Source organism: Salmo salar, chromosome ssa25, assembly GCF_905237065.1.
Source record: "Salmo salar chromosome ssa25, Ssal_v3.1, whole genome shotgun sequence".
In the NCBI taxonomy this organism is placed as follows: domain Eukaryota; kingdom Metazoa; phylum Chordata; class Actinopteri; order Salmoniformes; family Salmonidae; genus Salmo; species Salmo salar.
In genome coordinates this window covers 33,059,479-33,075,904 of record NC_059466.1, presented here as the reverse complement: position 1 = coordinate 33,075,904, position 16,426 = coordinate 33,059,479, and the positions used below count along the sequence as shown (strand labels likewise).

The following is a 16,426-nucleotide window of genomic DNA, read 5'->3' as shown; positions in this document are numbered from 1 at the left end:
GTGTGTGTGTGTGTGTGTGTTGTAGTGGCACATACCCCTTGGGGGGATATTCATACTACATGAATAAAGCATGCTTTGTTTTCCAGACCCTAAATGAGCTAGTCATCACAATCTCTTACAGCATAAACTGTTCTCTGTGTGTTCCTGACATCCCCCTGGACACGCTTACCAATTGTCTACCCTCTGATGGCCTGACGTGTGTGTGTGTACTCGTTCCAGGGAAAAGCTAAAGAAGCTATGCTCTTGTGTGTATGAGGGTATGTTCGCCTTGATGTGTGTGTGTGTGTGTGTGTGTGTGTGTGTCTCTATACTGTACTCTGTGTGAGGGTCCTTTGCATAATGTTGTGACAGTGATGGTGTGTGTGGGTATATGTGTTTGTATCTTCCTGAGTCACGACGCCATGCTACACACTCACCCACGGTCTTAACAGTGATGGCCTTAGTAGCTGACTTCTCCCCTATCTTCTCCCAACTCTGCTCGGACTCTGTCCCGGCCTCCACCCACTCTGTGGCCGTGCACCGGAACAGCCCTTCGTCCCCAGGCAAGGCGTTGTAGAGGGACAGGGTATAAATGTCCTCCTGTACCCTCTCCACACGGATCTCCCCGTAGCTGGAGCGCTCACGGTACCCAGGGCCTGGTCGGACGGTCCCGTCGCGGTCTACGGAGGCCAGGTTCTGGGGAGGGGTGGAGCCCTGCTTCTCACTCCACTGCCAGGCCACCGAGAGAGAACCCGTGGTGGAGTGGATGGAGCAGGTCAGCTGGACCACGTCCCCCTCCTGGACCTCCGACGAGTTACTGGACAAAGACACTGTGATGTTACTCTCTGGTGGAGGGAGAGAGGAGTGGGGGAAGAGAGAGATAATTCAGAGGGAGGGAGGGAGGGAGGGAGGGAGGGAGGGAGGGAGGGAGGAATAGGAAGTGAGAGAGAAAAAAATAAACAAATCAGTCAAAATGTATCCAAACCTCAGAAATAAAATGTTGAATAAAAAAATTAAATAATAGACCCATGAAAAATTCATAGACACAGGCACAGTGATGCTGAAACACTGGTGGTTAACCCAATAAATTACTTGGAGCTTGCTGGTGGTTAACCCAATAAATTACTGGGAGCTTGCTGGTGGTTAACCCAATAAATTACTGGGAGCTTGCTGGTGGTTAACCCAATAAATTACTGGGAGCTTGCTGGTGGTTAACCCAATAAATTACTGGGAGCTTGCTGGTGGTTAACCCAATAAATTACTTGGAGCTTGCTGGTGGTTAACCCAATAAATTACTGGGAGCTTGCTGGTGGTTTACCCAATAAATTACTGGGAGCTTGCTGGTGGTTTACCAAATAAATTACTGGGAGCTTGCTGGTGGTTAACCCAATAAATTACTGGGAGCTTGCTGGTGGTTTACCCAATAAATTACTGGGAGCTTGCTGGTGGTTAACCCAATAAATTACTGGGAGCTTGTACACTCTGATCTGTTTCTCCTGTCTTTGTGATTGTCTCCACCCCCTCCAGGTGTCACCCATCTTCCCCATTATCCCCTCTGTATTTATTCCTGTGTTCTCTGTTTGTCTGTTGCTAGTTCATCTTGTTTGTTGAGGTCAACCAGCGTTTTTCATCTCAGCTCCTGCTTTTTCCAGTCTCTCTTCTCACCCTCCTGGTTTTGACCCTTGCCTGTCCTGACTCCGAGCCCGCCTGCCTGACCCTGAGCCTGCCTGCGGACCTCTACCTTTGCCCCCCTCTGGATTACTGACCTCTGCCTTACCCTGACACTGTCTGCCGCCCGGTACCGATGCCCCACCTCTGGTTTACTGACCCCTGCCTGCCTTGACCTGTCTATTGCCTACCTCTGTTGGATTATTAAACTATTGTTTATTCGACGTGGTCTGCCTCTGGGTGTTACCTTCATACCTGATAGGAGCTTGCAACTCTATTTTTATAGCCTACAGTTTACTTGTCTTTAGTCTGGACCTCTTCCAATGTTTTTAAGGTGTGCGCCAGCTCATGCTTTTTTATTTAAAAAAATCATAGAAGACACGGGCAGTATTGTATCTACCAGTATGGCTTCTGGAGTATACTAACTAGCCTATGCATGTACAGTGCTGTGAAAAAGTATTTGTCCCCTTTCAAATTTTCTCTACTTTTTTATACTGAATGTTATCAGATCTTCAACCAAAACCTAATATTACATATAGGGAACCTGAGGTTACAAATAACAAATGACATACTTATTTCATTTATTTAATAAACAAAGTTATGTAACACCCAATTCTCCTGTGGGATAAAGTAATTGCCCCCTTACTCTCAATAACTTTAGCTGCAATGACTCCAACCAAATGCTTCCTGTAGTTGTTGATTAGTCTTTCACGATGCTGTGGAGGAATTTTGGTGTACACTTTCACACAGAACTGTTTTAAATCAGCTACATTTGTCGTGCCACAACATCTCAATTGGGATTAGGTCTGGACTAGGCCATTCCAAAACTAAAAATGTGTTGCTTTTTAACCATTTTCATGTAGACTTGATTTTGTGTTTTGGATCATTGTCTTGCTGCATGACCCAGCTGTGCTTCAGCTCACAGATGATGGCCTGACATTCTCTGATACAGAGCAGAAATCATGGTTCCTTCTGTTAAGCCAAGTCGTCCAGGTCCTGTGGCAGCAAAGCATCCCCAAACCATCACACTACCACCACCATGCTTGACTGTTGCTATGAGGTTCTTACTGTGAAATGCAGTGTTTGGTTTTCACCAGGCGTAATGGGACCCATCTCGTCCAAAAAGTTATACTATTGACTCATCTGTCCATAGAACATTCTTCCAAGAGTCTTGATGATCATCAAGGTGATTTTTGAAAACTTGAGTCAAATTTTTGGACCAGAAGGGTCCCATTATGTCTGGCGAAAACCTAACACTGCATTCCACAGTTAGAACCTCATACCAACAGTCAAGCATGGTGGTGGTAGTGTGATGGTTTGGGGATTACTTTTTCCTCACAGGGGAACTGGGTGTTGCATAACTTAATTAAATAAGTATACATTTGTTATTTGTAAACTCACTTGATCTAATATTAGGTTTTGGTTGAAGATAACATTCAGTATCAAAAATACTAACATTCAGTATCAAAAATATAGAATAATACAGAAAATCAGAAAGGGGGAAAATACTTTCACAGCACTGTAACCCGGCAGGGTCCCCAGCGGTTAGAGCGTTGTGCCAGTAACCAAAAGGTTGCTCGTTTGAATACCCTGTTGATGCCTCCTTGAGCATGGCATTTAACCCTAGTTTGCTCTAGGGGCGCCGTACTAGTATGACTGACCTTGTAAAACAACTACACTTAAGTGTACAGTGGCAAGAAAAAGTATGTGAACCCTTTGGAAATACCTGGATTTCTGCATAAATTGGTCATTAAATTTGATCGGATCTTCATCTAAGTCACAATAGACAAACACAGTCTGCTTAAACTAATAACACAAACAATTATACGTTTTCATGTCTTTATTGAACACACCGTGTAAACATTTACAGTGCAGGGTGGAAAAAGTATGTGAACCCTTGGATTTAATAACTGGTTGACCCTCTTTTGGCATCAATAACCTCAACCAAACGTTTTCTGTAGTTGCGGATCGGACCTGCCCAACGGTCAGGAGGAATTTTGGACCATTCCTTTTTACAAAACTGTTTCAGTTCAGCAAAATTCTTCGGATATCTGGTGTGAACTGCTCGAGGTCATGCCACAGCATCTCAATTGGGTTGAGGTCAGGACTCTGACTGGGCCACTCCAGAAATCATATTTTCTTCTGTTAAAGCCATTCTGTTGTTGATTTACTTCTGTGTTTTGGGTTGTTGTCCTGTTGCGTCACCCAACTTCTGTTGAGCTTCAATTGGCGGACAGATAGCCTAACATTCGGCTCCCTCCACCATACTTTACAGTTGGGATGAGGTTTTGATGTTGGTGTGCTGTGCCTTTTTTTCTCCACACATAGTATTGTGTGTTCCTTCCAAACAACTCAACTTTTTAGTTTCATCTGTCCACAGAATATTTTGCCAGTAGTGCTATGGAACATCCAGGTGCACTTTTGCAAACTTCAGACGTGCAGCAATGTTTTTTTGGACAGCAGTGGCTTCTTCTGTGGTGTCCTCCCATGAACACCATTCTTGTTTAGTGTTTTACGTATCGTAGACTCGTCAACAGAGATGCTAGCATGTTCCAGAGATTTATGTAAGTCTTTAGCTGACACTCTCGGATTCTTCTTAACCTCATTGAGCATTCTGCACTGTGCTCTTGCTGTCATCTTTGCAGGATGGCCACTCCTAGGGAGAGTAGCAACAGTGCTGAACTTTCTCCATTTATAGACAATTTGTCTTACCGTGGACTGATGAACATCAAGGCTGTTAGAGATACTTTTGTAACCCTTTCCAGCTTTACTCAAGTCAACAATTCTTAATCTTAGGTCTTCTGAGATCTTTTTTCTTCGAGGCATGGTTCACATCAGGCAATGCTCTTGTGAATAGCAAACTCAAATTTTGTGATTTTTTTTATAGGGCAAGGCAGCTCTAACCAACACCAATCTCGTCTCATTGACTGGACTCCAGGTTAGCTGACTCCTGACTCCAATTATATTTTGGATTAGCCTAGGGGTTCACATACTTTTTCCAACCTACACTGTGAATGTTTAAATTATGTATTCAATATAGACCAAAAAAATACAATAATTTGTGTGTTATTAGTTGAAGCACACTATGTTTGTCTATTGTTGACTTAGATGAAGATCAAATCAAATTTCATGACCAATTTATGCAGAAATCCAGGTAATTCCACAGGGTTCACATACTTTTCTTGCCACTGTGTGTGACAATAAAACGTATATATACACTGAACAAAAATATAAACACAATATGTAAAGTGTTGGTCACATGTTTCATGATCTGAAATAAAAGATCCCAGAAATATTCCATACGCACAAAAAGCATATTTCTCTCAAATTTTCTTCAATTTTTTTTTTTATATCCCTGTTAGTGAGCATTTCTCCTTCGCCAAGAAAATTCATCCACCTGATAGCTGATAAAACTGAGGAGTATTTATGTCTATAATAAAGCCCTTTTGTGGGGGAAATCCCATTCTGATTGGCTGGGCCTGGCTCTCAAGTGGGACGGCCTATGCCCTTCCCAGGCTCACCCATGGCTGCGCCCCTGCCCAGTATTGTGAAATCCATAGATTAGGACCTAATGAATTAATTTAAATTGACTGTTTCCTTATATGTACTGTAACTCAGTATAATCATTGAAATTATTGCATGTTGCGTTTATATTTTTGTTCAGCAAATACAGGACCAGTCAAAAGTTTGGACACACCTACTCATTCAAGGGTTTTTCTTTATTTTTACTATTTTCTACATTGTATAATAATAGTGAAGACACCAAACTATGAAATAACACATATGGAATCATGTAGTAACCAAAAAGGTGTAAAAATATATTTCATATTTGAGATTCTTCAAATAACCACCCTTTGCCTTGATGACAGCTTTGCACACTCTTGGCATTCTCTCAAACAGTCACCTGGAATGCATTTCAATTAACATGTATTCCTTGTTAAAAGTTAATTCGGGGAATTTCTTTCCTTCTTACGCGTTTGAGCCTATCAGTTGTGTTGTGACAAGGTAGAGGTGGTATACAGAAGATAACCCTATTTGGTAAAAGATGAAGTCCATATTATGGCAAGAACAGCTCAAATAAGCAAAGAGAAATGACAGTTCATCATTACTTTAAGACATTAAGGTCAAATTTCAATTTGCTTCAAGTGCAGTCGCAAAAACCATCAATCGCTATGATGAAACTGGCTCTCATGAGGACCGCCACAGGAAAGGAAAACCCAGAGTTACCTCTGCTGCAGAGGATAAGTTATCAGCCTCAGAAATTGCAGCCCAAGTAAATGCTTCACAGAGTTCAAGTAACAGACACATCTCAACATCAACTGTTCAGAGGAGTCTGTGTGAATCAGGCCTTCATGGTCAAATTGCTGCAAAGAAACTGCTGCAAAGAAACGACTACTAAAGGACACCAATAATGAGAAGAGACTTGCTTGGCCCAAGAAACATGAGCAATGGACATTAGACTGGTGTCCTTTGGTCTGATGAGTCCAAATTTGAGATGTTTTGTTCTAACCGCTGTGTCTTTATGAGACGCAGAATAGGTGAACGGATGATCTCCGCATGTGTGTTTCCCACCGTGAAACATGGAGGAGGAGGTGTGATGGTGTGGGGGTGCTTTGCTGGTGACACTGTCTGTGATTTATTTAGAATTCAAGGCACACTTAACCAGCATGGCTACCACAGCATTCTGCAGCAAAACGCCATCCCACCTGGTTTGTGCTTAGTGGGACTATCATTTGTTTTACAACAGCACAATGACCCAACACACATCCAGGCTGTGTAAGGGATATTTTACCAAGAAGGAGAGTGATGGAGTGCTGCATCAGATGACCTGGCCTCTACAATCACCTGACCTCAACCCAACTGAGATGGTTCGGGATGAGTGGGACCGCAGAGTGAAGGAAAAGCAGCCAACAAGTGCTCAGCATATGTGGGAACTCCTTCAAGACTGTTGGAAAAGCATTCCAGGTGAATCTGGTAGAGAGAATGCCAAGAGTTTAAAGAATATAAAATATAAAATATATTTTGATTTGTTTAACAATTTTTTGGTTACTATGAGTAGGTGTATCCAAACTTTTGACTGGTATGACACAGCAGCATGTGTGTCTCTGGAGATGATCACTCTACTTTAGCCTAGGGGCACCTGAGCAGAGAGCGAGAGAATGTCAGACACACACAGACCCCAGTGGACTGATGCGTGGGGGTTAGCAGATCTCACTTCTGACACCAAATGTAATGCAGCATCTACCCCCGGTCCACCCGGGGCTGGCCCTGAGATCACACGGCTCAGCGTCTGAGGGATTCCGCCTCAGAAGAAAGTGCAGGATAGGATAAAAGTGTTCAGCCGTCCGTCCTCTGTGCTTTAAAAAGCCCCTCTCTCCTTCTCGCATCACATCAAGTTCTTTCACACACGGCAGAGCCTGGTGGAGCACTGCCCAGCCAAAACACCCCCTTAACCCTCGGGGTGATGGGCTTAGTCTCCAGAGACACAGGGAAGGCTTTTTTTCCCTCTCCCTCTTTCTCTCTCTCCCTCGTTCTCTCCATTCTGTTCTCTCTGCCGTCAGAGGTTTTCTCACAGCTAACCACCCCTCCTAACAAGCTCTTGGGAGAATACAGAATGAAGCAGCCTTTCACACTTAGATGAACAAAAGGAAGGCCTCCATCCGTTTCTCTTCCTCCCTCCGTCTTTTGATTTCACCCCAGATTTTTTCGGTGTTAAATACATTATACATTCTCTCCGTCTCTCAGCTCTAAGTGTCAATGTGGATGTGCGTGAACATCACACATGGTTAAGCAGGCAGAGGGCAGCTTCTCTCCTCTTCAAACCTGCCTGTTTTTCTCCTTCTCTCTTCAAATCTTTTTCCTCTTTTTATTTTTATGTCTCCCACTTGCAACTTGTCTCCCCCATCTCCCTTTCTGAACTTCATTGTTCTCTTTTCTCTTTACACCTCTATCTTTTCACTGTGTTTTTCCTCCCCTCCCCTCTTTAATCCCCTCTCTATCTCTGTTCCTTTCCGTCTACTGCCCCACTCTCGCTCCCCCCCTCTATCTCTCTCTCTTTCTCTCTTTCTCTCTCTTTCTCTGTGTGTGTTTGTAATTCATAGCAGCGCTTCAGGACCCCTCTCCCCTGCAAGGTAAACTTATCCATCAGGACCGATTTGTCAGCACTGTTTACAGCTCTCTGTTCACTCTGCCTGTCCTCCCGCCCTCACCACTCTCTAACCCATACTCCCCCATCACCCATCACCCCAATCAGGGCCACACAGAGGCCACTGTCTAATTGGCCCAGATACAAGTGGTGGTAACTAGAGGTAGGTGCGTCGGGGGTGTTGTCTGTATAGGGGAGTCACCTTGACCCCATACATCTCTTCTCGCCGCCTGCAGCCCTGTACATTTTGACCTCCCTCCCTGCTGTAATCATGGTTAGGGAAACAAAAGGTCCCATTAAGGAGCATTTTGGGGATTTCTGGAGCCATGCGGAGGCCAGAGGGGCTTTGTTTAGGGACAGTTTTGGGCGGGAGTGGGATGAGGTTGGGGGTGCTTGCTTAAAGGAGTAGTTCACTATTTCACAACTTGATGTTAGATGGTCCCTCATCCTGAAAGTAGTCTTTGGGCCAAGAGAAAACTGTAATCCATGGTTCAGCCACTACAAACTTCAGCTAACCTTAGCTACCACAAGCTAACAACAAATTGAAGTGATGGAAGAATGTGAGCATGTTTAAAAAAATATATGTCCAAATCACCTGAAATCAATTCAAATCAACTCCATATTTGGTTTGATGTTACTTAAAGGTCAATTGGCCATAAAAAAAAAAATGCTCACATGCCCATATTACTTCCATTGATTGTTAGGTTGTGGTGGCTAAAGTTAGCTGAAGTTTGTAGTGGCTGTTTAAAGAAAACTGAACGATAGAAGCATTTCGCTACACCCGCAATACCACCTTAAATATGTGACCGATAAAATGTGATTTGATTACATTTTATTTTCTCCTGCTCCATAGACTACTTTCAGGGTGAGCAACCATCTTACAAGTTGTAAAATAGTGAACTACTCCTAAAAATAGAGAACTACTCCTAAAAATAGTGAACTACTCCTAAAAATAGTGAACTACTCCTAAAAATGGCGCCGATAGATAGGGCAGGCGTACTTCTAGCCCCGAGGCAACTTTGCAGTATTTCGTTTTTTTATGTGTTACTTCTTACATTATTAGCCCAGAATGTTTTTGTGTTATTACCGTATTACAAAAATGTAATAAAAACATTTAGCTACACCTGCAATAATGTCTGCTAAACACGTGTATGTGACCAATAACATCTGCTAAACACGTGTATGTGACCAATAACATCTGTTAAACAAGTGTATGTGACCAATAACATCTGCTAAACACGTGTATGTGACCAATACATTTGATTTGATTTATTTAGGGTGAGTTGGGGTGGGATGTTATTGTGTTTTAATGCTGGTAGCAGCCGGATTTAGGATTCAAGACCAGCCCTTAGAGTGAAAGAAAGAGTGAGGGATAGAGAGGAGGGATAGAGAGAAGGGAGGGTGCTGTAGAGGGGTTATAGAGCTGAAGACCAGAGGGGAGTTACTTCACTAGTAGACCGAAAGAGAGAGGAAGAGAACATTGTGCCCTGCAAGTTTTTGGGGGTGTTGTATTAGCTTGTGCTCCAGCACATCCCTAGCGGCCACCCCTCTGAAAGCCCAACTGAGTCCCTCGGCCCCAGCAGAACACAGTAATTTAGCCCAGGGATCCATTAGTGGGCCCTGGAGAGGTAGGCCCCATTCTCTCTCTCTCTCTCCCTCTCTCCTTCTCCACACTCTCATTTCACGCCTGTTAGCTCAGCGTCCTCCATCCTCCTCGCCAGCTTTCTCCATTATCCAAGCTAGCAGCTCTAGCTCGCAGCCCCGAGCTGAGGGAATGTGAAGGACCCTAATACTGCATTACCAAACTTTAGCAATCCACTGACACAGAAAATAATGGTAGAATAAAGAATGCCTTTATTCTCAGAGTGACTCAGGCGCTGCTGTTCTCTGGGAAGAAGGTATCTGACCGAGAGACAGAGGGGGCTCTGGGAGAATACATCATGCATATCATTAAAAATGAATACTAATATCAAAGGGACAATTAGATGCTGGGACCTCATGCCCAGGCAAACCGGCAACCCAGGGACCCTCATCATATGTTAGCAAAAAATTAAAAAGGTCACATCTTGTCTTATCATCAGGTGAAGGATAATTGCAAGGAGAAGTAATCAACATTAAATGAATATATTTGGTAGACAGTTTCATTATTTTGACCTCCCCACAGTTCATTGGAAGAGGAAGTGTAAACTCTAACATATTCTATTAGCTATAAAGGTATCTTGGTGGCGTAGAGAACATTTTCTCCCTGAAGGTCTAGCTTTTATTTGATTGTTAGTTCTCAAAGATGGTATTATTAAAGTGTACTATATATATATATATATATATAGTTCAATATCTTTTCTGCATGCTTTCTCTCTGGTTTTGGTCGTTTAAGTTGACGCATATATTTTTTACATCCCGGAAATTACCACTTTATACAGTAAAAAAACTGTAATTAGCTCCAATGACTGCAATTTCCTCGTATGACTGCAATTTCCGAGAATTTGACAATGAAGCCATTTATCTACTTCCACACTCACTGGGCTAATGTTAGTTAGCATTGGCTTGTGATACTACCTCTAACTTCGTTTATACTGGATGCAGAGACATACAAATGTTATCCAGCTAGCGATATTCATAAAATAGACATTTTCCACATATAACCCCCCCCCCCCCCAAAAATGTATAATAATTTCTCAGACCCCTTGCAGAATCTCAGTGGACCCAGGTTTGAACATCTCTGGTTTAACTGACCAAGTGGTTAATGAGAGGCCTGGTTACTAACCCAGGGGCCAATAGGGTACCGTGTTGATACTCACTGATGGGCTGGACGGTGATCTGGACGTTGCGTGACCTCTTGCTCCGGTCTATAAAGTCCCCAGTGGGTGTCTTCTCCCTCTCCGTGACCCTACAGATGTATTTCCCAGCATCCTCTGGTCGGAGGTGCTGCAGCTTAAGCAAGTGCACAGTGGGGCTCTCCTTGCGCACAGTCATATGACCAGCGGCCTCGCGCGCCACGTAGTCGAGTCCCAGGACGGGCACAGCGCTGGGCCCAATCACGGCCACCGGCGAGCTGCTGAACACCCACGACACCGAGAAGAAGCGCTCGGGCACGCTCTGGGCATCGATGGTGCAGCGCAGCTCCAGCGGCTCGCCCGCCGTGAAGGACCGTCGCTCCGTGCTCACCTGGATAGAGAAGTCCCGATCTGGGGGTGGGAGAGGGGGATAAAAGAGAGAAAGATAAAATGAGTTGCAAAGCAGTTTAAGCAGAGTTGAGCTCCTCCTGTCTCCAGAGAGCACATGTTAACGTGTCAACACATCTTTATACTCCAGTCCCTAATCAAAAGAGAATGTTAACGTGTCAACACATCTTTATACTCCAGTCCCTAATCAAAAGAGAATGTTAACGTGTCAACACATCTTTATACTCCAGTCCCTAATCAAAAGAGAATGTTAACGTGTCAACACATCTTTATACTCCAGTCCCTAATCAAAAGAGAATGTTAACGTGTCAACACATCTTTATACTCCAGTCCCTAATCAAAAGAGAATGTTAATGGATGCTGAATTCCCAATATGGGGGAGGGAGGGAGGCGGGTTAGAAGCGAGTGGGGGAAGGAAGGGGCAAAGGGATAAGAGAAAATTGTCATCCCTATTAACCCCCAGATCCCACCCCCAGATCATGGCGGCGCGTTTACAACGCGAGGCTCGGCGTCTACCCAGATTTTGCCGAATTAGCAGTAATTTACATAATAGTTCTTAGTTTATGTACACTGATGTACACTCTATATAGCCGACAAGAACTCCTTGATATTGGAACACAACGCACAAAGAGAGTTTTTGACAACTTACAACTTCCACTGGAGATCGCGAAGACTCCCCGGGAGACTGAAACATCGGCGAGAGGAAGTGCCCGGAGGCGGCGTCAAGATCGTAAACAAAGGCGAGGGAAGCGGGGTGGCAACCTGGTCCTCAATGCAAAGAAAACCAAGGAAGGATTACAGGAAGTCTAAAAGCTGCCCAGCACATCACTGGTGCCCAGCTTCCTGCCATCATAGACCTCCAGCGCAAGCTGTGTCTGCGTAGGGCGCGCGGCATCATCAGGGACCCTTCACATCCATGCCACAAACTGTTTGCATTCCCACCCGAGCAGGCTCAAGAACAGCTTCTTTCCAGCTACTGTAACCCTGCTGAACTCTGTGACATGGCACTGGGGTGGCAGGTAGCCTAGTGGTTAGAGTGTTGGACTTGTCACCGAAACGTTGCAAGATCAAATCCCTGAGCTGACAAGGTAAAAATGTGTCATTCTGCCCCTGAACAAGGCAGTTAACCCACTGTTCATAGGCCATCATTGAAAATAAGAATTTGTTCTTAACTGACTTGCCTAGTTAAAAAAAAAAATAGCCATATCTTAGTACTTCCTCTCAGGGACCTTGTTGCTTTGCAGGACTATTAGACACTGATATTGCTTTGCAAAGTCTGATTAAGGACATTACTCAGTTGTACGTTTACATGTCTACCTCGGTAACCTCATTGCTGCTATCCCTGTATTTCAGTTGCATGCCTCCTTGCACTTTCAATTTACCTTCATTGCACATTTATACATCCCACTTAACATACATTGTACTGAATTGTTTCTCTTTTATTTGCACTTCTGGTCAGATGCTAACTGCATTTCGTTGTACTGTACTTGTTCAATAACAAAGTTGAATCTAATCTAAAAATAAACATTTGGCATCAGTATAGTTTAAGCTCTGCTAGTCTCTCAGACAGACAGACAGACAGACAGGGAGGGAGGGAGACAGGGAGACAGGGAGGGAGGGTGTCATCAACTCTGATTTAGCTGTTCCCTTATCCTCATATAACGCATGAGCTCTTGACTAGCTGCTTGGGCTAGAGACCTGCTTTAAATAAGAGCATATAACATTCATAGCATTATACCACCACATCCTGTTCTTTAATGTCGGATGCCTCACATTGGAGGAATAGAGAGAGAGAGAGAGAGAGAGAGAGAGAGGCAAGAAGAGAGAAAGGGGGGGTAACACAACGAGTCAGCTATGCCCACAGTAAAGCACCGCTCCTCCAGCCTCCTCCTCTCCCCTTGGTTTCACCTCCAAGACAAAAACACAGCCAATTAAGATTCTCTCCAGCAGACGAGAAAAGCATCGCCTCTCCCCTCCCTCGCTCTTCCTGCGCTGTTTGAGACAGAAGAGAGAGAAGACGGAGCAAACATTGTTAGCACAGCCTTCACTGCCTACACCTCTTTGACTGGGCTCCCAATTACAGATGCCCTCCGCATACGGCAGCACTGGCGTTTTATTTACAGTATTTATTTCCACATGACGAGCGGCGGTGAGCTCTGTGCATCGCTCCGCTCCTCTGCCTGGCTCACTCAGAGAGGTGCTAGCCTCCGGCTGTAATAAAGACTTTAAACAGACTTCCTGAGAAAACACAGTCATGAGGCAAAGTTCAAAGACTGCTGTTTGCCTGGGTATGGTTAGTTATGTTGGGAAGTGTTATGGGAATAGGGGAGGGGGCGACTGTTCAAAATCAAATGTTATTTGTCACATGCTTCAGGTGTAATTCTTACTGACAGATAATAAACAGTAACAGCAGCGTATCTGAGTCCAAAAACTTAGTGCAAAAAAGGGTCACCGCAGATAGTTATTTGGTTAACTATGTAGCAGCCTTATGGCTTTGGGGTGGATGGGGAGACTGTTTACACGCACAAACACACACAAATAGTGAGCTTTCATGCTGGCCGCTTGTCTGTAAATAACACTGAGCCTAACAGCTAACAGTCTGGCACTAACTGGACAGATACACGCATACTTACACACAGACACACACACATTGCATCCCCTTCCTAACACACACACACACAACAACAACAAACACACACACACACACACACACACACACACACACACACACACACACACACACACACACACACACACACACACACACACACACACACACACACACACACACACACACACACACACACACACACAGCTCATCCCTAATAGTGGAAAGCAGATGCCTAAAAAAGGCCAGTGGCAATCTGGCCCTCCCTGACCAATGAAGCGGCAGTATATTGCATTGTGAAATCAGAGCTGAGCTGACTGTAAACTCAAGGAGCTGTGACCTGCTTTATAAGGACACTGCCTCAACTTAGAGTTCAACAACAAACACAGCCAACACAGCCTAGGTCGTATTCACTAGGTACGAAACTGAAGCAATCAGGCCGAAATGGGGAGGTACTATATTCTTCCAATAAGAAATATTGTTTATGTTTTCCTTGGCACAACTGTTTGAAATGTTTGCTATGATTGGTCCTAATGAATACAACCTGAACTGTGTCAGGGCAATGTTGAGGGGTGAGAGACATGGAGGAAGAGAGGAGCTAAAACTGGTGACATACCCGTCAATGTTTGCAACAAATTAAACATGTAATGAAAGTGAGAGAACATAGACAATGAGATGTAGAGAGAAAGGAAAACAAGATAGAGATATGTCTTAAATGCAGGAGTTAGGGAGTGAGAGAGGTGGGAAAAGAGACAGGGAGCAAGGAGCAAGGGGGAGAGATGGAGCGAAAGCAAAAAATGTGACGTTTTAGAGAGAGAAAGATAACATGAGGGATGTGTAAAGAGGACTGAGATAGAGATAGATGGAAAGAGAAGGAGAGGTCCTTTGTTCCAAGACGGTGAAGCAGTCTGACGTGTTTTGTCTTGTCCCGTCCTGTCCCGTGTACATATCGTTTTTTTCATATATATTTCATATATATTTTAATCTCACTTTCCATCTACAGACTGAATATACTCTCCTGCAACCCGCCTCACCCAATGTGGTACGGATCTGCTATTTTTATACTTTAGAACCGGAACCCCCAACAGAAGCTAGCCAGCTAACTAGCTAGTAGCTAGTAGTCAGTTAGCCACTTCACCGTTAACTCGGACACCAGCAAGCCTCAGCTCGATATCAACCCAGAGCATATCGGACTGCTTTTTCTCTACCACATCTCCGGATTCCTACCGCAAGCTTTGAACCTTTACACCGGATCATCGCAGGTAGCTAGCTGCAATCCTAGTGGCTACTCCTGGCTAGCGTCCCTGTCCCGAAGCAAGCACCAATTAGTCTTGAGCTAGCCTCGAGCTAGGCCCATCTCCCGGCTAGCCGAAGAGGTCCACCAGCCAATTCTTGGGCTACAATACCTCTTTTGCCAATTGGCCTGGACCCTTTACTGCCGACATGGAGCCCCGCCGATCCATCACGACTGTTCTGCCGACGTAATCGTCCGAGGTGGTTTCAACAGGCTCTTCCGTTGCGACACCGCCGGAGGCCAATCTGCTAGCCCCGGCCCACTAGCTGTCAGAACCAGGTCGCCAAGCGTAGTAGCGACTACTGAATCGGCTCCCTGACTCATCTACTTCTACACATTGGACCCTATGAACACTCGGCTTCACATGCCTCTCCCTAATGTCAATACGCCTTGTCTATTGCTGTTTTGGTTAGTGATTAGTCTTATTTCACTGTTGAGCCCCCACCCCTGCCCAATACACCTTAGATAGCCCTTTTGTTCCACCCCCCACAAATGCGGTGACCTCACCTGGCTTAACTGGTGCTTCTAGAGACAAAACCTCTCTCACTGTCACTCAATGCCTAGGTTTACCTCCACTGTACTCATATCCTACCATACCCTTGTCTGTACATTATGCCTTGAATCTATTTTTCTACGCCCAGAAATCTGCTCCTTTTACTCTCTGTTCCGAACGCACTAGACGACCAGTTCTTATAGCCTTTAGCCGTACCCTTATCCTACTCCTCCTCGGCTCCTCTGGTGATGTAGAGGTTAACCCAGACCCTGCAGCCCCCAGCACCACTCCCATTCCCGAGGCGCTCTCATTTGTTGACTTCTGTAACTGTAAAAGCCTTGGTTTCATGCATGTTAACATCAGAAGCCTCCTCCCTAAGTTTGTTTTATTCACTGTTTTAGCACATTCCGCCAATGCTGATGTCCTAGCCGTGTCTGAATCCTGGCTTAGGAAGGCCACCAAAAATCCTGAAATTTCCATCCCCAACTACAACATTTTCCGACAAAATAGAACTGCCAAAGGGGGCGGAGTTGCAATCTACTGCAGAGATAGCCTGCAGAGTTCTGTCATACTATCCAGGTCTGTGCCCAAACAATTCGAGCTTCTACTTTTAAAAATCCACCTTTCCAGAGACAAGTCTCTCACCGCTGCAGCTTGTTATAGAGCCCCTTCAGCCCACAGTTGTGCCCTGGACACCATATGGGAATTGATTGCACCCCCAATCTATCTTCAGAGTTCAAACTGTTAGGAGACCAAAACTGGGATGTGCTTAACACCCCGGCAGTCCTACAATCTAAGCTAGATGCCTTCAATCTCACAGAAATGATCAAGGAACCTACCAGGTACAACCCTAAATCCATAACCATGGGCACCCTCTTAGATATCATCCTGACCAACTTGTTCTCTAAATACACTTCTGCTGTCTTCAACCAGGATCTCAGCAATCACTGCCTCATTGCCTGCATCCGTAATGGGTCCGCGGTCAAACGACCACCATCATCACTGTCAAATGCTCACTAAAACACTTCAGCGAGCAGGCCTTTCTAATCGACCTGGC

General features: G+C 44.7%; 1 protein-coding gene across 1 annotated transcript in view; it reads right to left on the bottom strand.

Annotated features, from left to right (window-relative positions):
- The window catches only part of LOC106586624 (immunoglobulin superfamily member 3), a 135,115-nt gene that overhangs the window by 32,071 nt on the left and 86,618 nt on the right, over positions 1 to 16,426 (bottom strand). Inside the window, exons 4-5 of the mRNA XM_014174111.2 lie at positions 10,591 to 10,977; positions 417 to 824 (exon numbers count right to left, since the gene is read on the bottom strand). Of these exons, the coding sequence (XP_014029586.1) occupies positions 417 to 824; positions 10,591 to 10,977 (795 nt within the window). The remainder of the gene's footprint in view (positions 1 to 416; positions 825 to 10,590; positions 10,978 to 16,426) is intronic.